General features: G+C 41.3%; 1 protein-coding gene across 9 annotated transcripts in view; it reads left to right on the top strand.

Annotated features, from left to right (window-relative positions):
• The window catches only part of RYR2 (ryanodine receptor 2), a 757942-nt gene that overhangs the window by 321441 nt on the left and 415016 nt on the right, over nucleotides 1–21485 (top strand). For all 9 annotated transcript variants that reach the window (XM_023240368.2, XM_023240367.2, XM_023240360.2 and 6 more), the window contains 2 exons: nucleotides 1681–1780; nucleotides 2515–2611. In XM_023240368.2, the coding sequence (XP_023096136.2) occupies nucleotides 1681–1780; nucleotides 2515–2611 (197 nt within the window). The remainder of the gene's footprint in view (nucleotides 1–1680; nucleotides 1781–2514; nucleotides 2612–21485) is intronic.

Below are 21485 nucleotides of genomic sequence, written 5' to 3'. Positions count from 1 at the left end.
TAGCGTATTCAGTGAAACGTGATGTGTTGACAGACGATGATAATTTATCATCATATGGTATGAGCTTTCACTTCAATTCAAATAAAGAAATAGGCATTGGTATTTTGAGTCATCTTCTCATGGTTTGGTAAAATCCACATGGGGGTGTGTGTGTGTGTGTGTGTGTGTGTGTGCGCGCGCTGCTACTTTGACTCAGGTCATTGAAATGGGAATATTCATAGAATAGCTTCAGATTTTTTTTTTGTTTGATGCTACTTTGATTTTAAAGGTTTGGGTGACTTCTTCACATTCTTGCTTAGTGAACAATGCTGCTTGATATGAGGTATACAGTTGTGAACCTGTGTCTAATAGCTTATGAGATGGGGAAAGAAAATACACAGAACAGTTACATCACTGTGACTGCTCTGAAGGAAAATATGGCTTCCTTAGTTATGGAAGCAGAGCATGTATGAATTTATCTGTAAGTAGTTAAAGGAGTCTCACTGGGGAAGAAATTCAGTAACGAATGTCCACTGGGATTTGGTGTCCAAAGGACAGGCTGAGGTGACAAGGTTGTAAAAAGGCAGATGGTGAGCCAAGAAGATCAGAGCAAGTTATTGCTAAGTATGATGCATCGACAGGGAAACTTTGAATCTTATTGATTGGAAAGATTATTGATAAGATGACCACCTAAGTGTCAAATGTCAATTTTCTTTGATTTTGTTCCCAAGAGAAAGATAGTGACTTACCTGTTTTTGCCGGTGACTTGAGAGTATGTTTAGGATATTCAATGCCCCGTGGAGCACGGGAATGCCCCGTGACTGCTTCGTGATTGTTCTTCATTTAACGAAGAGGGTCAGATTTCTGGGGAAAATCTGGCAAAATTAAAGACCTGTCATCAGCATTGGAAAAGTGTTGCAGAAACATAACAGGAATATTGGTGATGTTTACCCGAAATGACTCTAAGGAAAAAGTGGTTGTTCTATGTGTGTTTGAAAATCTAGAATCAGCCAAGTAGTGATCAGTAAATGAGCAAGGTTACTCATAATTTTGTTTTTCTTTACTAATTATTTGAAAACTCATATATTATGACTCTTCAATGGGAAATATGATATTATTTTAGTACATTTCTGTTTTTAAGAAGGGAGATCTGAAATTTGTAGCATCTGAATTTTGGAGGAAATGGAGTGTGCTGGTTAGCTACCTATTAGGAAATATTGCCACTTACTGGCTGTCATATCAAATTGCAGATAAAAGTTCTCCAAGGACCCTGTGAAAGTCCCTTAGAATTTACCTATTTCACCGTCCAAAAACTGTCACAGTGTGATATGTGGAAAAATTAATTATAATTTCAGTGGTGAGTGACCGCTCTCTGTCAAGTTTTGTCCGTCAGCGAACTGCAAAGCAAAATGGTCTGTTTTAATGCATAAATTGATTTTAGTCGTTTTGTGTGTGTGTTTCTGATTAGTGGCTTCTGTTAGTCACTCTTAGAATGAAGCTCAAAAATACCTAAAGTCAAATAGGAGGAGCTCTAACTTTTTTTTTCCTACTAGTCTCTTAATGCCTGAGTGACAGGATCGAAATAGATGTTCTCAGTGGACATTCCCAAATCGGCAGTGTTAAGTTCGAGCTGCCAGAAGCCCTTGCGTAGTAAGACTTTCGAAAAGCCTGAAGAGATGCCCTCTTTTGCCTCTCCCACAGCATTTGTCTTACGGCAATGGCAGCTTACACGTGGATGCCGCTTTCCAGCAGACTCTCTGGAGCGTGGCCCCAATCAGCTCAGGAAGTGAAGCCGCCCAAGGTAAAAAAAAAAAAAAAACAAAAAAAAACCAAACAAACAAAACAACAACAACAACAACAAAACTCCACTTCAATTAGAGGGCTTGTCCTTGATCCATGGTTGACAGTCATCCCTGGAATTGTGATAATGAGCAGATTGTTCATCAGGGCATTTTGTGTCAAAATATTCTGGAACGCAGATACGTGACATTTAAGAATCTTGTTTCGACTGCTATTTAAAAGTGAAGTTTGTGTTAAGATTGATTTTCTTTTTTTTTTTGTGCTGCCACCTTTCGCTTACTTGTGTGTGCTGTATGTGCTCGCTCCCTAGATGTTGTTTTCTCCAGTGTTTTGGCCTCAGAGTATTGTTCAGTGAGGCTCATAGGGAGGCTTCTCACCTTCCAGGGTTGGGGGACTTAGAGCCAGACCACGGCAGTGTTTATGCGTCAGGTTAATCTCTGCATCTGTTCTGATCATCCTCGTTTACATAGGTTCAGATCTGAGCCTCTCCGTGTTTGTATGCGGAACGGAGGCTTTTCTGGGATCGAGGTCATGTTTTCTAGCAGGAACATCACGGACAGTGGGACTTGGGAACCCTGCGCTCAGAGGCGGCAGGCAGATTTTGGCTAGATACTTAAGCCTCACTGAACTTCTGTTTCTCTGTCTGTGCAAATAGAAGATTGGACCAGATGATCTGCCTGGCTATCGGCATCTGACCACGACAGTTCAAATGTGCCTGAATTTCAATCCTTACAGGGTATCTAATTGGTGGTGACGTCCTCAGGTTGTTGCACGGACACATGGATGAATGCCTCACTGTCCCTTCGGGAGAACACGGTGAAGAGCAGCGGAGGTTGGTACCAAGCCTGGTGTATCTGAGTCTTGCCTTGATGCAATTTTTAATTTTTTAATTTATTATTTTAAAAAGTTTTTTTTTAAAACATTTATTTATTTTTGAGAGACAGAGTGAGGCAGAACACAGGCAAGGGGAGGGGCAAAGAGATGGGACATAGAATCCGAAGCAGGTTATAGACTCTGAGCTGTCAGCACAGAGCCTGATGGGGGGCTTGAACTTACAAACCACGAGATCATGACCTGAGCTGAAGTTGGACGCTCAACCGACTGAGCCGCCCAGGCGCCCCCTTGTACAATTTTCAAATTAAGACCATTCGCTTAATAGAAAATGGACCACTAACACTCCTCTGTCCACTGAAGCAATCCATGTGTTGGCCTCTATAGATGTTTTTCTCTTATGTTTTATTTTTTATTACCTATTGATAGAATTGCTGAAAATTTTGATATAAATAAAACATGGTCAGAAGTATGGACTAAAATACACTGAGTGGGAGGAGTGAACACATTAAACTACTTAAAACTTCATTACATGTTCCTTACTTTTGATTTCTTTCTGGCATGTTTAGTCTCAAATTCAGTTTTAAAGTCAGAGTTCTCAAATTGCACAAAAGTTTGGGACCTTTTCCTATTACCTCCCACTTACTGACATACACGATAAAATTGACCACTCTCCCTAATATTTTATGTGATTATAACACCTCTCTGATGGTAATATTTGTTGGTACTGGGCTGAGACTGAAGTCCTCTGGGGAGTCACTGGGAAAGTGCATAAATAATCCAAAACCATAGAATATTTAGGATGATTTGAATGTCCTGCTTTGCTTTATGAATTAATGGATCCGTAGTGAGTTGAACACACATATATGAGAGTACTATGAGAGAAGACGTTGTGTGGATGGTTTATTATGTGTTTTTAAGTCTTTGAGTGGACATTTCTCATAATATGAACCTATATAGTGAGGCAACTATTATTTAATACATGTTCAGTTTTGTAACTTTGATATAGAGAACATTTAGAAAGTTAATACTCACTTTTTTTTTTTTAGTGTATTTATTGGGAAAGAGAGAGAGGGGTGGGGAGGGAGAGAGAGCAAGTTGGGGAGGGGCAGAGAGAAAGAGAATCCCAAGCAGGCTGCCCAAAGCTGGTGCAGAGCCCTACCCAGGGCTCGATCCCACCATCCGCAAGATCATGACCTGAGCCGAAATCGAGAGTCAGATGCTCAACCAACTGAGGCACCCAGGCACCCTGAAAGTTAATACTCATTCAACTAGCTGTTTAGCCTTGGGAAAAGTCACTTTGAGGCCTCGGTTGTAGTTGTACCTCTCTTACCAGGAAGACCTGGCTTATGGTGAAGAGTGGCCTGCACAGCCTGGAAAATTCCCTAAATGAAAAATGCCAGTGGTAGTAGGTTGGGAAGAAGATGTTGATGGTGTTGATAGGGTTTGTCTACAAGATGAGAGGGAATTCAAAAGGCACTTGGTTTGAGGAATTAATTCCAAACAGAAGAAAACACAGAAGACTCAAAGGGATGTATTGTGGAAATAGCTGCTCTTCCAGAGTGACCGGGAGCAGGATGGAATCGGAGGTACAGACCAGACAAGAGAGAGCAGTGTGGTCAGCTTTTGAAGGATCCTTGCTACCATTACCATGGGCTCGCTTTTACTCTGAGGTAGTTAGGAAGGAGCGTGGGGTGGGGGTGAAATGCTCAGGTCTCTTGTAAAGGAATAGTAGGTCTTAACGGGCAGGAGGAGGTTGGGTCACCAAGGAGGAGAGTCCAAATCAGGGAAACCAGGAGAAGGCTGTTGTAGGCACTCGTGCAAGAGGAAGGGAGAAGCTTTACCTGGAGGGTGGCCATCAGAATGGAGAGCTCTATCTGGAACAGAGACATTTTAGGTCACGTTGACTGGTTTAGAGATAAACCAGTGTGGAGCATGAGGAAGTGTGTCTGATCCAGGGTGTCCTGCGGTTTCTGGCTTGAGTAAAGAGAGATGGTGGTAAAGATTATTAGGAGACATTCAGTTTTCATAGTAAGGCTTGAGTAAAGTTTGGATACTGGTAACTATAGAGGGTCCGTGGGACATGAAGCAGGAAGTTGGAATTTTTGAGTCATTTACTTAGAGCTTGACCTGGATGTAAAGTCCAAGTGCCCAGGGGATAGTTGAAGGAATGAGGGTCCTACATAGGGAGGGCAGAGCTGGAATTAGGGGGATGTGTTGATCAGTTTGGGGCATTGCTTTAAAAAGGCCGCAAAGCCTTGGAATAGGCCTCTCCTCCAGAGAGGAGGCCGAGGATGGTATCCCAGAGCACGCTGACATTTGGGATGTGGACAGGCAAAGAAGAGTCCGCGTGGTAGCCAGGTAGAGAACCAGGGAGGTTAGTCATGGAAGCCAAGGGAAGATTGGGGGGCAGGTGTGTTAAATGCGGTGATATGTTTATATAAACTTAGGAGCGAAAAGAGGTCCTGTCTTAGTCATTGGGGAATTTATTCTCTGATTTGTTAAAGGAAGCACTTAGAGCAAGTGATGCTTCTTAGAGCCCTTCTGTTGTTTCTACAGACATGAGAGATTGGTAGTTAAGGCTCTGGAGCTACACACACCTGGGTTTGGGCCTCACCTCTGCAACTTCCTAATTGGGTGACTTGTGTAGGTGACTAAATTTCTTTAAGAATTGCTTTTCTCCACTGTGAAATGCAGCTTAAGTATGAGCTGGGAAGATTCAGTGGGACAATGCGTGGAAAATACTTGATGCGCAGTAGGAGATCAGCAGATTTCGCTGTCGCTGTCATTATTATTTAGATGGAAGAGCAGGATTTAGTCAGATATGGGAGAATCTGAGGGACCCTGGGCATGTGGATGAAAGCTTACTAGAGCATAGGCTTTGGAGGAAGCGAGGCTAAACTATATCGAGGAAAATCCTCTATTCTTTGAACTGAATGGAGTAGGTGTGGGGGAGGAAGGACTCCTGATTCTTGCTAAGGTTCAGAAGCCAGAAATGGATGAGCAGAGTTTTTGTTTGAATAGTTGAATATTTTCATCCTCCGAGGAGAATATTCAGTGGCAGAGAGACCCCAGAGTTCCTCAGCTAAGCTCACTGGCAATGACTAGAGTTTTCCAGTTCTCCTTGACACTAGAGAACCTGTAGGTTAAATAGGTGTGTGTGTGTGTGTTTTGTTTAAGTTTATTTATTTATTTGAGAGAGACTGAGACAGCACAATGGGGGAGGGGCAGAGAGTGGGAGACAGAATCCCAAGCAGGCTCCAGGCCCCGAGCCATCAGCACAGAGCCCGACGCGGGGCTCGAACTCACAAACTGCGAGATCGTGACCTGAGCCAAAGTCGGCCGCTCAACGGACTGAGCCACCCACGCGCCCCTAAATGGGTGTTTTCTTGAACGGGGCATTTATAGGGTGGGTTTTCTACTGATTGTGTAGGTAGCTGGCTATTACTGCAGGGAAAACTCGCGGGCGTTTCAAAGATATTTTATTCTGGATCTGCTGTCCCATTGCGTACATGTTGACATCTGTCCTTTCTCATATCATTCTTGAGTTAATGTTGTTAACGTCTGTGTCAAATTGCTCTCAATGTGTATTCGGTTCAGCAAATCACTGCTCTTTCTAGGGAGTGATGTCAGTAAGAACAGATCCGTGTGTGCCCTGTGCACTGTATGTTTATGCGGGTGAAATTAGATTTAAAGAGATGTCAGATCATGGCTTGAGGGAGAAAATGAGTCAGAAATAGGCAGCAGCAACCTAAGGGGTGTTGCTTAAGGAAGGATAGTTAGACTTGTCTTGATGAAATAGTGAGATTGGGCATTTAGTTGCCTGTCACAAGAAAAATGATTTCTTAAATTTTACATTCGCACTGCACTCAAGTCTTGTTACTATCATTGTGTCGAAATGTCTTTATCCCCCTTTGTTCTGACCCGGAGTCATTTCAGCCTCTTCAGTGACCCAGGGGGCGGGGGGCGGGGGGCAGAGGGCAACTCAGTCTGGAGGCAGTAGCTCTTTAATTGATTTGAATCTCTACTGGGGGAGAAACGCATCATGATAACCGAAGAATATATATTTTGATTCGTTTAAAAAAAAGAAGTGGAAATAATGTGATTTTTGGACAGCCACTTGAAACCTGGAGGAATTCTAGGGAAATATGTGAAAGAATTCTTTTACCTCACAGCTCTGTGCCGTACTTGTGATCTGCTTACGCTCAGTACTCGCGTCACGTTGTGAAAGTCAAAGAACTAAGGTCAAACCAGATTTGTCATAAGAAGTGGAAGTAAGGAGATGGCCAGAAGCGACATTTACTTTCGAGTAATTTAGGAACATGTCGGTCATCAGTGCCTTGTTCCCGAATGGATACGTCGTCCTGCCTGTGCCCCAATCCGTTGACGGTTGTTGAATAGACACAGCCATAATTATGGCAATTGAACATGCAGTTTGGGGATGGGTTCTGTAATACCAGAGACCAATGGAGTTACCTTTAGTTTCCTCTTCACATTTAGGCTTGTATGTGGAAGTAATTACCTAGGCATTCTCATGAGGGTATTAATAAAAACTCTTAGAACGAAGAGCAGACAGTGGCCCATACAGTTAAGTGGAACTGAATGGCGGAATGAGCTCCTACTCAAGCTAAACTAAATTCATAGTTTTCTTCATTCTTCTTGCTCATCTTATGTTTATGGATTGAATTCTGCCATTACTCATAAAATATAGCATCACGATAGTTTTATTTTAAATTTCTTTAAAAAAGATTGTTTTATGTTTATTTTTTGAGAGAGAGAGAGAGAGAGAGAGAGAGAGAGAGAGAGAGAGAGTATGTGTGTGTGTGTGTGTGTGTGTGTGTGTGTGTGTGTGTGTGTGTGTGTGTGTGAAGGGCAGGGAGAGAGGGAGACATAGAACCCGAAGCAGGCTCCAGGCTCCAAGCTGTCAGTACAGAGCCTGACGCAGGGCTTGAACTCATGAACCCTGAGATCATAACCTGAGCCCAAGTTGGAGGCTTAACCGACTGAGCCACCTAAGTGCCCCTTAAATTTCTTGAGATTTTACCAGGAAGACCCTGTGGTTCTAAAGTCACAGGTATGCGAGTTGTCTAAATAACAGTAAAAATATAATCTATAGAGGTTGTGAGCATTTGGGTCAAAGGGGGATACTTTGAGTATCAGCTTTAAATTGTAATTTTTTTAGTTCTGACCCAAACTCTTTAGATAGCAAGAATATATTAAGGAGAGACAGGGATTTGTCAGAGCAATATCGTGTTTTAATTATTTACTTAAAAATAAGCTTTCATTCTGGAAGCTTGAAATCTGATTACCGGTTTTCATTTTGAGCATGACATATTTTACATGGGGAGTATTTTCTGCCCTAGATTCTATCACTGGATTGCATCCTATTCAGTCCATTTTTATGTGAAGCGTAATAAAATATCAGCAAAGGCATTTCCTTCACGTGCACATACACTTACTTATGCATGAAATACGCACTATCTGAATTAAGTATGCCATACTTTTAAGTTAGTGAATTTTAGAATTTTCTTTGAGTTTTATTTACTTTGAGAGAGAGAGAGAGAGAGAGAGAGAGAGAGAGAGAGAGAGAGCGTGAGCACAGGAGGGGCAGAGAGAGGGAGAGAGAGAGTCCCGAGTAGGCTCCACACTGTCATTGCAGAGCCCGACGTGGGGCTCTGACTCCTAGACCATGAGATCATGACCTGAGCTGGAATCAGGAGTCAGACGCCGACTGAGCCACCCACGTGCTTAAATTAGTGAATTTTAAAGTGGAAAAATTGGGGGAATATTATTGGGAACTATTATTTGGGATCTCTGACTTGGATGCCGGTTATTAGAGGAACGTTTTTTGAAAAGCACCATTTGTATGTTAAAACCGGTTATGCTGTGTAGTTCATGGGTAGTTTTATTCATTCAGTAACAATTTGTGGAATGACTATCATGTTCTGGGTGCTGGGGTTATAGCAGTGTATAAAAAGATGCGATGTCTCTTTTCTCAAGGAGGTTACATTCTAGTGGGGATATGAGGCAACGAAAACATAAATGCACCCACATATGCATACACCCACAGATAATATACGAGGTGATGAGAAGGGCTTTGGAGAAAAATAAAGGAGACAAAGGAGTGGAGAGGGTTTGTGTTTGTGTGTGTGTTCGAGGGAGGGAGAGAGGGAAGAAGAGCGGGAGAGAAGGAGAGAGGGAGAGAGCGGGAGGGAGAGCTTGATCCGCAGAGAGAGGTGGTTCTGTTTCTGTTTTATCAGGCATTACTGTTGCGTATGCTTGCTCTGTCTTCCCACTTGCCAGTGGAGGACAATTAAGTTATTGTTTCTGACAGTATCTGGAAATAAATGCTGCATTTGCTTTCTAGCATGTGACTCAGCAGGCAAAAGCCGTGCCATATGTATGCATGACAATATTTTTTGCCTCCTTGCCCCTTTTATGATATTTTGGTGATTTAATGAGCTTTAGTTGTAAATAATTGATAAGAAGTGAGATGGGTTTGATACCATGAATTAAGTGTCTCGCAGTCTGGTTTGGAAAGAGATGCATGGTTTATGTCTGTGTACACAATCGGATGACTAATATCCTTGCCGGGTTTGTACGCCCTCGGTCACCACCTCGGAGGAAGCTTATAAAGCTGCCTTCTGTGCTCCTAAATGTTCAAAGAGATAAAGTTATCTGATGAGGGCTTCTCAGGCACCTGTTCCCCTTCACGACCCGTATGTACCTTTGCAGCCTGGCTATGGGAGCTGGATGGCTTTGCTAAGCAGTTGTGATGAAAGAGTAAACACATGTCGGGAGAGCTGTTTTCTCTTCTGTGCCTCTTCTCCCTTGAGAGAGGTTCACTCTTTTCCCCAAATTTAAACTCTCTGCAGACTGCAGACAGCACAGGGCCTTATTTCAGCCTGCCCTCATTTAGCAGGCCTGACTCGGTCTATAACCCACATACTCAAGGAATGACGGGGCTAGCATGCACTATTTGAAAAAATATAGGTCTTGAAGGCGAAAGATTAAAAATATTCACAGGAATTGAAACGATTAGATTTCAGGAAATATTAAAAACAACAACAATAATTGAAGTGTTCTGTACACTTAAAGTTAAGTGAATTAAAAAAGAGACAATAGAATTAAAAAAAATCAACATTAAAAAAGAAATATCCTCAGGGGTGCCTGGGTGACTCAGTGGGTTAAGCATCTGACTTTGGCTCAGGTCATGAGTTCAAGCCCCGCATCGGGCTCTGTGCTGACAGCTCAGAGCCTGGAGCCTGCTTCAGATTCTGTGTCTCCCTCTCTCTCTGCCCCTCCTCTGCTCATGCTGTCTCAAAAATAAATTAAACAAAACATTAAAAAAATACTCCAGTTAAAGAAATTGTGGTTTATATACACAATGGAGTACTACGTGGCAATGAGAAAGAATGAAATATGGCCCTTTGTAGCAACGTGGATGGAACTGGAGAGTGTGATGCTAAGTGAAATAAGCCATACAGAGAAAGACAGATACCATATGTTTTCACTCTTATGTGGGTCCTGAGAAACTTAACAGAAGACCAGGGGGGAGGGGAAGGAAAAAAAAAGAGGTTAGAGTGGGAGAGAGCCAAAGCATAAGAGACTCTTAAAAACTGAGAACAAACTGAGGGTTGATGGGGGGGTGGGAGGGAGGGGAGGGTGGGTGATGGGTATTGAGGAGGGCACCTTTTGGGATGAGCACTGGGTGTTGTTGTATGGAAACCAATTTGACAATAAATTTCATATATTGAAAAAATAAAAAATAAAAAATAAATACTCCCGTTATTTTCTCGATGGAATTCAAGACGATTTTTCACTTGGCCCTGTTTTGTTTCTTCACTTAATCTGAATGTTAGCAGTATCTTTCAAGAAAAAAAAGAAAGAAGGAAAGAAAGGAAAGCTTCTTCTCCTTTTTCACTTCCAGATGACTTTGTGGTTGTATTTGGGGTGGAGTGAAAGGTAAGAGCAGCGACATACTTTTGCTGTTTTCCTGCTCTCGTCCTATTTACAATGCTTCTCTATAGTATCGATACTGTTTTTAATTCACGGTGATTCATGTGCATTTATTCTGATGTATCCTCTCAAAACATCCCTGTTTTCTCTTGGACAGCAACTTGAATAAGACGTATCGTCAGACTCAGCCCCCAAGTGGAGACACAATGTTACTCTCTACACCGGGTAGACGTGTACTTCCTGAGGTCACTGTTGCTGTATAAACACTTCTGACAGTTTGCTTTAGCACCCGAGGCCCGGGCAAACGCCGTCATAGGCATGGAGGAGACTGCAGCCAACGCCCAAATTCTGTGAAAAATGCGTAAACTCCAACACGTAGGATTTTCAGTCCCTTCCACTCAATGCCTTGAATGCTTATTGAGGGACTTGTATGTTGTTGGCATTTGAATGAGAGCCAGCCTGTGTCTTTAAGGAATTCACTGTCTGGTGAGATCTCAATACTACATTCAGGAAGAAGTGAGTGTTAATCTGGGAAAGGCCAACACAGTCTTTTCAAAAATTGCATCGTAGAAAGCATCTCTTACCATTCTGCCCTTGGAGGAAGGTTAGCAGTCTTCCTCAAGGAAGGAAGGAATCTCTCTCCATCTCTGATTTTGAAGCAAGAAGCTTGTTAGCCTGTACGAGCTAGTCAAACATTCTTCTCTTTCCACGAATTGGTTTGAATCTGCTATTCGGTATCAACTGTCAGTAGAAGCTCTGTGTGAGTAATTTTTTGGTGAACCTAATTATTTTGCAGAGGATTCATAGAAGAAGCCTCAGTCTCCAGGGTCTGGTAATACATTAACACAGCTGAACTTAATTTGGTTGAGGCCATGCTGGTGGTGGGACTGTCTTTAACTGCCCCATACAAATAATGACGCTCGTCACATACTGCCATTTATTATCTTTATTGGCGATCAGTGTCTCCTATTGTTCATCTCTTCTATTTACTTTTCAGCCAGGGTAGCATCCTGCATTCTTGTATACCTTTTAGATAGTGCCATGTATGTGGGCATCTGCACACAAATGCCTATTCTTTTGCATTTGTGAAAGAAATACATGGAGAAAAAACAAGTCGTGTGCTTTGGGTTGTTTAAGGAGAGCAGTGGGGTGCCTGCATTGACTCCCACTCTGGCTAACTCAGCAGGGTCAGAGGTCCCCCACTTGTGTTATTTTGGTGACTCTTGGAAGACTGTTACCTGCTTTGCTTTGGGGAGGGGAAGAAAAGGTGTCTTAACTAAACCAGCTTACCAACCTGAATGAGCAGAATACTGTTTCGGGGCCTGGGAGTCCCACATCCTTGGCTCAGTCTTCTCTACCGGAAGCACCTTGACTTCAAATCAGTCCATAGAAGGAGTCCCCATTCTTGTAGCGGGCATCTGAGCCTTGAAAACCATGATTTTCAAAACATAATTGGGTGGTTGTGGGTATCTTTGACAATCTGATGCACATTACAGATTCTTCCTGGAAAATTCACACACTTGCCAATGTGAAAAGATTTTGTCTGTGGGGTGATTTCTGTGATGTTAATTTTTTTTTGAAGTATGTTCCCTTATTCTTCCCCACATAAGCAATCAGTGGTGCCTGTGTTTTTTTCCCCCAAAGGGGAGGTTTGTGACTTCCCAGAAAGCTTAAGCTTTGTACAAGGCACTTCCCTTTCTGACTTGTATTCCCTAAAGACTAAGTTCAAGGAAGTTGTTGTGCTTTAGTGTCTTAGAAGGGAGAGAGATTGTTTCTGATAGAAAAGAAAATGAGAAGGGATTTTTCAACTTAAAAGACATTTGGATGAAGCAAATGGATGCCCAAGGGGGAATCATCATCATCATCATCATCATCATCATCATCATCATCATCATCATAAATAGCCTTGACCCAAACCTCACACTTGACACAAAAAAAGAACTCCAAGTGGATCAAAGACAGAAATGTAAGACATAAAACCATAAAACTTTCAGAAAAAATAGAAAAAAAATCTTGAGGATCATGGACTTTTAAAACTTGACATTGAAACCACAACTTCATGAAAAGAAAACATTGATAAACTGGAGCTCATCGAAATGAGAAACTTTGTGTTCGTTCTATAAATGCCCATGTGGAGAAGATGAAAAGACACGTTCTAGAGGGGCAGAAAATATTGGCAGGTCATAATTCCAATGAAGGACTAACATCTAAAAATACATAAAGAACTCTCAAAGCTTGGCAGTAAAAAAACAAAAAAACAACAACAAAAAAACAACGTAATTAAAAAATGGGCAAAATACAAGAACTGCTATTTCACAAAGAGGGCATATAGATTGCAAGTAAGCTCATGAGAAAATGTATAGCATCATTAGTCATCGTGCTAAATGACTAATAATCATTAGGCATAATCAATATACAGATTGACCAAAACCAACAAAAGTATTGATAGCCAAGTGCTGGTGAGGATGCAGAGAAACTGAATCACTCATAAATGGCTTGCAGAGTGGTACCCCTACTCTGGAAAACATTTTGACACTTGCTTTAAAAACTAAGCATACACTACCATGTGACCTAGCAATTTGACCCCTGGGAGTTTATCCCAATGAAAACTGTATTCACACACACACATACACACACACACACACACACGTGTGTGTGTATATATACACATATATATGTGTATATATATATGTATGTATGTACATATATATATATATATTTACATACAGTATTGTGTATAAATGTAATATACAAAAATATTTAGTGTGAAGTAGCTTTTTCGTAACAGCCAAAAACTGGAATCACCCCAAATGTCCTTCAGCTCATGAATTATTGAACCATCAGTGGTATAACCATAGCAGAGAATATTACTCAGCAATTAAGAGCAGTGCCCTGTCGATATAGCAACTTGGATGAATCTTCAGGCAATTATGCTGAGTGAAAAATATCAATCCAAGCATCTGACATACTCTAAGATTCCATTTTTCTAACATTTTTGGAATGTTAAAGCTTAGAAATGGAAGGGAGTGGTTGTCCAGAGTTAGGGAAGCAAGAGCAGGGAGAGAGAAGGAAAAGCATGTAGTTATAAAAGGGAATATGAGAAATCTTTGTGGCACAGGACCTTCCCACTGATGAGGATCAGGAACTAACACAAATGACAACGTGGTGTAGAATGTAATAAAAGCAGAACTGGATAAATATAAGATTGGGGATTGTATCAAAGCCAATATATATATATTTAAAATTTTTTTAATGTTTATTTTTGAGAAAGGAAGAGACAGAGCGTGAGCTGGGGAGGGGGAGAAGAAGGAGACCCAGAATCCGAAGCAGGCTCCAGGCTCCGAGCTGTCAGCACAGAGCCTGATGTGGGGCTCAAACTCACGAATGTTGAGATCATGAGATCATGAGCTGAAGTCAGACGCTTAACCAATGGAGCCACCCCGGCACCCCTCAAAGCCAATATTCTTGATGAGAGACTTCTATATTTTTAAAACCATTATTGTTAGGAGAAACTAGACAAGTTCAAGAACAAAATGTTCAGAAATACTTTTCTCTATTCTTTCAACGGCGTGTGAATCTACAGTTATCTTGCAGCAAAGTTTTTTTTCACCCATCCCCTCATCCATATCCCCTCTGGCAAGCACCAATTTGTTCTCTGTATTTAAGAGTCAGTCTTGTGTGTGTGTGTGTGTGTGTGTGTGTGTGTGTGTGTGTGTCTGTCTGTCTCTGTCTCTTTTCTTTGTTCATTTGTTTCTTTTTTTTTTTAATTTTTTTTTTCAACGTTTATTTATTTTTGGGACAGAGAGAGACAGAGCATGAACGGGGGAGGGGCAGAGAGAGAGGGAGACACAGAATCGGAAACAGGCTCCAGGCTCTGAGCCATCAGCCCAGAGCCTGACGCGGGGCTCGAACTCATGGACCGCGAAATCGTGACCTGGCTGAAGTCGGACGCTTAACCGACTGCGCCACCCAGGCGCCCCTTGTTTTGTTTCTTAAAGTGTGTGTGTTTGTCTCTCTTTTCTTTGTTCATTTGTTTCTTAAAGTCTATACGAGTGAAATCATATGGTATTTGTTTTTCTCTGACTGACTTATTTCTCTTAGCATAAAGCACTCTATCCATCACATGGTTAGAAATGACAAGATTTCTTTTTTAAGGTTGAGTAAGATTCCATTGTGTATATGTATCACATCTTTATTCATTCATCTGTGGATGAACAATCACAGATGCTTCAGTATCTTGGCTATCATAAATAATCCTGCAATAAACAGAGAGGTACATATATCATTTCAAATTATATTTTGGGTTTTTTTTTTTGTAAATACCAAGTAGTGGAATTACTGGACCATATGATAATTTTATTTTTAACTTCTTGAGGCACCTTCATACTGTTTTCTACAGTTACTGAACCAGTTTGCACTACCCCCAACATTGCACAAGGGTTCCTTTTACCCTGTATCCTCACCAACACTTGTCATTTCTTGTCTTTTTTGGTTCTAGCCCTTCTGACAGGTGTATGGTGATATGTGATTGTGGTCTTGATTTGCATTCCCATGCTGATGAGTGATGTTGAGCATCTTTTCATGTGTCTGTTGGCCATTTGTATATTGTCTTCGGAAAAATATCTGTTTACTTCCTCTGCCTATTTTTTAATTGGATTGTTTGTGTTTTTTTGGTGTTGAGTTGTACAAGTTCTTTAAATATTTTAGATAGTAACCCCTTATCAGATATATCATTTGCAAATATCTTTTCCCATTTAGTAGGTTGCCTTTGTCATCTTGTTGATGATTCCTTTCACCGTGTGAAAGGTTTTTATTTTGATATAGTCCCAATAGTTTAATTTTACTTTGGCTTCCCTTGCCTTAGGAGACATATCTAGAAAAATGTTTCTTTGGTGGATGTCAAAGAAATTACTACCTATGTTTTCTTCTAGGATTTTGATGGTTTCAGGTCTTACATTTATGGTTTTTTAAAAATTTTTTTCAAGTTTATTTATTTATTTTGAGAGAGACAGAGACAGCATGAGTAGGGGAGGGGCAGAGAGAGAGGGAAAGGGAGAGACAGAATCTTAAGCAGGCTCCACACCATCAGTGTACAGCCTGATGTGGGGCTCGAACTCATGAAACCGTGAGATCATGATCTGAACTGAAACTGAGAGTCCGATGCTTAACTCACTGAGCCACCCAGGTGCCCCTTACATTTATGTCTTTATTCCATTTTGAGTTTGCTTTTGTGTATGGTATAAGAAAGTGATCTAGTTTCATTCTTCTGCATGTTGTTGTCCCATTTTCCCAGCAGCATTTGCTAAAGAGACTGTATTTTTCCCATTGGATATTCTTTTCTGCTTTGTCACAGATTAATTGACCATATAATTGCAGGATCATTTCTGGGTTTTTTATTGTTTTGTTGATCGATGTGTTTGTTTTTGTGCCAGTACCATACTGTTTTGATTACTACAGCATTGTGATGTAACTTGAAATCTGGGATTGTGATACCTCCAGCTTTGTTCTTTTTCCAGATTGCTTTGGCTATTCAGGGTCGTTTGTGGTTCCATACAAATTTTAGGATGGTTTGTTCTTGTTCTGTGTTGGTGTTTTGATAGCGATTGCATTGAGTCTGTAGATTGCTTTGGGTAGTGTGGACATTTTAACAATATTTGTTCTCCTAGTCCATGAGCATGGAATATCTTTCCATTTGTCTCTGTCATCATAAATTGCTATCATCATTGTTTTATTGTTTTCAGAGTATAATTCTTTCACTCTTTTGGTATTTTATTATTTTTGGTATGATTTAAACATTTTTTTAATGTTTACTTACTTTTGAGAGAGAGGGAGACAGAGCACAAGTTGGAGGGCGGTGCAGAGAGAGAGAGAGGGAGACACAGAATCTGAAACAGGCTCCAGGCTCTGAGCTGTCAGCACAGAGCCCGACACGGGGCTCCAACTCATGAACCGTGAGATCGTGACCTGAGCCAAAGCTGGAGGCTTAATCGACTGAGCCACCCAGGTGCCCCTATTTTTGGTATAATTTAAATGGGATTGTTAATTTCTCTTTTTGTTTCTTTATTATTAGTGTATAGAAACGCAACATGGGGCGCCTCCGTGGTTCACAGTCACTTAAGCGCGGCTGACTGTTGATTTCAGTTCAGGTCATGATTTCAGTCATGGGATGGAGCCCTGCTTCGGGCTTCTCAGTGAGCATGGAGCCTGCTTGGGGCTCTCTCTGCCTCTCCCCTTCTCCCCCTCTTCTGCTTACCTATGTGCTCTCTCTCTAAAATTAAAAAAAAATGGGAAAAATGCAAAATACTTCTGTATGTCAATTTTGTATCCTGTGACTTTGTTGAATTCGTTTATCAGTTCTGGTGGCTTTTTTTTTTTTTTATGGAATCTTCAGTTTGCTGCATCACGTCTTTTGAAAATAGTTCTACCTCTTTCTTACCAATCTGGGTGCCTTTTATTTCTTTTTCTTGACTGATTGCTGCAAGCTAAGACTTTCAGTACTATATCGAATAAAAATGATGAGAATGTGCATCCTTGTCTTGTTCTTCATCTAGGAGAAAAAGATCTTAGTGTTTCCCCATCAAGTATGATGTCAGCTGTGGGTTTTTTGTCTGTGGTCTTTCTTATGTTGAGGTGTGTTTCCTCCGTATCTACTTGGTTGAGTTTTTATCGTGGATGTTGTACTTTGTTAGATACTTTTTCTGCATCTGTTGTGGTGACCATGTGGCTTTTATCCTTTCACTTCTTAATGTGATGGATCATATTGATTGATTTGTAAATATTGAACCACCCTTGGCATTTTTGGATGAAATCCCACCTGTTCATGGTGAATGAATTTTTAAATGTGTTGTTGAATTTGACTTGCTACTATTTTGTTGATGATTTTTGCATCTATGTTCATCAGAGGTATTGTTATCCTTTAGTTTTCTTCCTTTGTTTTTCTTTGTGGTGTCTTTGTCTGGATTTGGTAGGAGGGTAATGCTGACCTTTTAGAAGGGATTTGGAAGCTTTCCTTCCTCTGCTATTTTTTTGGAATAGTTTGAGAAGAACAGATATCAACTCTCCTTTGAATGTTTGGTAGAAGTTACCTGTGAAGCAATCTGGTCCTAGACTTTTGTTGGTTTGGAGGGTTTTTTTTTTTAATTTTAAATTTTTTTTAAAGTTTATTTATTTTGAGAGAGAGAGAGAGGAAGTGAGCAGGGAAGAAGCAGACAGAGAGGGAGAAAGAGAATCTCAAGGAGACTCTGTGCTGACAGCACAGAGCGTGATGTGGGGCTTGAACTCACAAACCGTGAGATCATGACCTGAGCTGAAACCAAGACTTGGACGCTTAACTGATTGAACCACCCAGGTGCCCCGGTTCGGAGTTTTTTTAATTACTGATTTCAATTTTGTTGCTGATAATTGTGGTCTGTTCAAAATTTCTATTTGTTCCTAATTCAGTTTTGGAGGGTTGTAGGTTTCTAGGAATTTATCCACTTTTTCTAGGTTGTCCAGCTTGTTGTCTTACAGTTTTTTAATAATGTTTTCTTATAATCATTTGTATTTCTGTGGTGTTAGTTCAAAACAAATTTTGAAGACATCTGCAGAGACTGGGGAGGGAGTATTTTTACTGGGTTCCACTTTCAGGATGACCAGCCGTCTACTGCCTGATAGCTTTCTACTTCCCATTTCGTCTTAGCTCATAAGGAGATGGCAAGAAGTCAGAGGGGAATGGCTCTGGGTTTTTTTTTTTTCACTTTGGCAAAATGTCATGCCTCTCCAGTGAATAGAAATCAGTAGCCCTCAGGCTGGAAGGGAGCATGTGTGTACAGGAGATCTAACAAGTAAACCGCTCTTACCCCATGTCTGAAATTGCTGCACCACTCTAGCAAGAATAATGAGCTCTTGAATTCCCCATTGGCCGGATGGACTCAAAGTTGAAAATAATTGTATTTTAAAGATAATTTTTAAAAGTGAAATTGGGGGGGGCCTGGGTGGCGCAGTCGGTTAAGCATCCGACTTCAGCCAGGTCACGATCTCGCGGTCCGTGAGTTCGAGCCCCGCGTCAGCCTCTGGGCTGATGGCTTAGAGCCTGGAGCCTGTTTCCGATTCTGTGTCTCCCTCTCTCTCTGCCCCTCCCACGTTCATGCTCTGTCTCTCTCTGTCCCAAAAATAAATAAACGTTGAAAAAAATTTTTTTAAATAAAAGTGAAATTGGTAATAATAGTAGATAGGTTATTTCAAACCAAGGTCCTCCTGAGAAAAACTAAAAAAGGTAAACCATCCCCTAAAATCTGTTTGAAGATAACTCAGAGCAAAAAAAAAAAAAAAAAAAAAAGCAGTCAAAATGTGAGGGCCAGTGTCCCAAAATACAAGGAGACCAGAGAACTGAGTTTATAGCATTTGGAGCAACCTCGTCTCTCCAGGGAGTTTCAGTGGCTGAGGAGCTGGGAAGAGGAGCAGGGCTGTGGGAAGAATCCGAGTAGAGGAGGATGAAAGCCCCAAGACCCTCCGCCCACCCCCGTCCCCCCCACCGAGGAGAGGCACTTTCAGAGGTATAGGTATAGCTTCCAGAGCTGTGCCCTTGAAGGTGAACCAGAAATAGACCAGCCCTCACAAGTATTCAAGACTCAGCCTCAAATAATATTAGTTGCTATTTGGATTAAGATGATGTGAGATTGCTGGTAACCCTAGATCATTTTACCTGCCAGAAGCAAAAAAAAGTACATCTTTTGGGAGAAAGTAACACATAGAACTCAGATGACCTCTATAATTTTACATAACGTCTGATAGTGAAAATTAAACTAGCTCTTTTGTCTCCACCCCAGCTGGTAGACTACAGTGAATTTCTGGCACTGACTACTCAGAGTTAGCAGGTCATACAAGTTAAGAGCTTAGTTCTCTACAAAACTACCCTTATCTCAGACTCTAGACACAAATTGGGGGTGGTATCCTCACATCACCTGTGCTTCTAACCAACTGGCTACAAATTTGAGGGTTCCCCTCAGCCGACTCCTTTAGATTCAGGAAATCAAGAAAATGCTATAATTATTATTGCACGATTTTTTTTTTTTTTTTTTTTTTACAATACCTGGGATTCGTTGTCTCATCCCCTCTGAAGAATGAAGAAGTGGACACAGAATAAAATGAGCAGCAGGCAAATGTTTATTCGCGTACGAGATCAGAAAGTAAGAACAGTAGGAAAGCTCTCTTTACGTGGAGTGGGGGGGGGGGGCATTCAAAAGTGAATGCTCGTGACTGCAGGCAAAGGTCTTTGTTTAATAAGGTTCTGGTTAGTCCCTTCCATTCCCCCTCGTTCCTTCTGAGGTTCTACCCTTATTGGCTAGGTACCTCTAAATGCCTAGTCATTCCCTTTTGATTGGCTCATTTCCATTGTATGAGGGGTGGTCTATGGCCACACCGTTCCTTGTGGGTCATATGCTTATTTTTAATTAGGTCTCTTGTCAAATTCTTGAGGGAAACCTGAGAGGGGTGGGTGGTGTCTATTGCATTTTTAGGAGGACCCTTACACCCGAGGGGGTTTGCTGTGGTCACGCTCCCAGCATTGTTCTAAAATATGTGTTTTTCCCCCAGGGATGTCAGGTCCTAACCTTCCCTCTCTGACTATTTTATCCTGTCTTTCCCTATCATATTATGCCCTTTAGCCAGCTAAAGGGATGCGTAAGGTGAGGTCTGGGAGGGCCTGATTGCACAGCTGCTCTACCCTTTCTCTGTGGGTCAACGTATCTAAAATTGATGTGTCCACTGTCCAGGAATCTCCACTAGGCTTTGGTTCCAAAGTGTTTTTATTAGGGTTTTATTATGTAGCAACGATTGATTAAATATTCGATGGCATGATTGAATTCAGTCTCCAGCACCTGTCACTCCCCACAGGGGTCAGGCTGGATTCATCCTCCAGCTCCTCGTCCTCTCATTGGTCTTTCCAGCATGGCCAACCCCACAGTGAAGCTATCGAGGGGCTGCTATGAGTGCAGTTGGTAGCCTAAATTGAGTTGTAATCTGAGGGGCTCATGAATAACAAAGCCACTTCTGTCGCTTGGGAAATTCCAGGGGTCTAGGGTCTCTCTCCTAGGAACAGGGACATAGGTCAGCCAAATTCTTTGTTATACACAACACAGGTGTATAAGATGGGAGTTGACCAAGGTGCGAGAGCAAACACACACTGTAGAAAAAGGCACACGGTTCGTGGACACATAGATAATAGAATGATCACAAATAGAATTTAAACTATTTACGGGCACGTGGGTGGCTCCGTTGGTTAAGTGTCCAACTTTGGCTAAGGTCATGATCTCACAGTTCGTGAATTCAAGCCTTACGTCAGGCTCTGTGCTGACAGCTCAGACCCTGGAGCCTGCTTCAGATTCTGTCTTCCTCTCTCTCTGCCCCTCTTCCGCTTACACTCTGCCTCTCTCTTTCAAAAATAAAATAAACATTAAATATTTTAAAAAATGAAATAAAATATTTATGATTATTATGGCTTAAGAATTAAAAGAGAAGATGAAGAAATTTGGTAGAGAACTGAAAACTATAAAAAGGGATCCTTTAGGCATTCTAAAAATGAAAATTAACTGATATTAGACACTCATAGATGGATTTAACATCAGCTTAGAAGTAGCTGAAAAGAGAATTAGTGAATTGGAAATCGGGTCAGAAGAATCCAGACTGAAACACTGATGGCTAAAAGACTAGGAAATATATAAGAGAATAAGAAATAGATAGGAAATAAAGAATGTTCTCTCATACATGTAATTGGAGTCCCAAAATAAAAGGGCATAAAAGGGAAGGGCAACAGGAGAAGGTGAGGGTGAGAGGGAGACAGAGGAAGAAGAAGAGAGCTTACAAATACACAAATACACAGTGCACGGGCAATATTTAATACAACTTGCTTAAGGATTCTCCACAACTGATTAGGTATG

Source organism: Felis catus, chromosome D2 (assembly GCF_018350175.1).
Source record: "Felis catus isolate Fca126 chromosome D2, F.catus_Fca126_mat1.0, whole genome shotgun sequence".
NCBI classification, from domain to species: Eukaryota; Metazoa; Chordata; class Mammalia; order Carnivora; family Felidae; genus Felis; species Felis catus.
The sequence above is the reverse complement of the archived record's forward strand: the minus strand, read 5'-3'. Positions and strand labels throughout refer to the sequence as shown.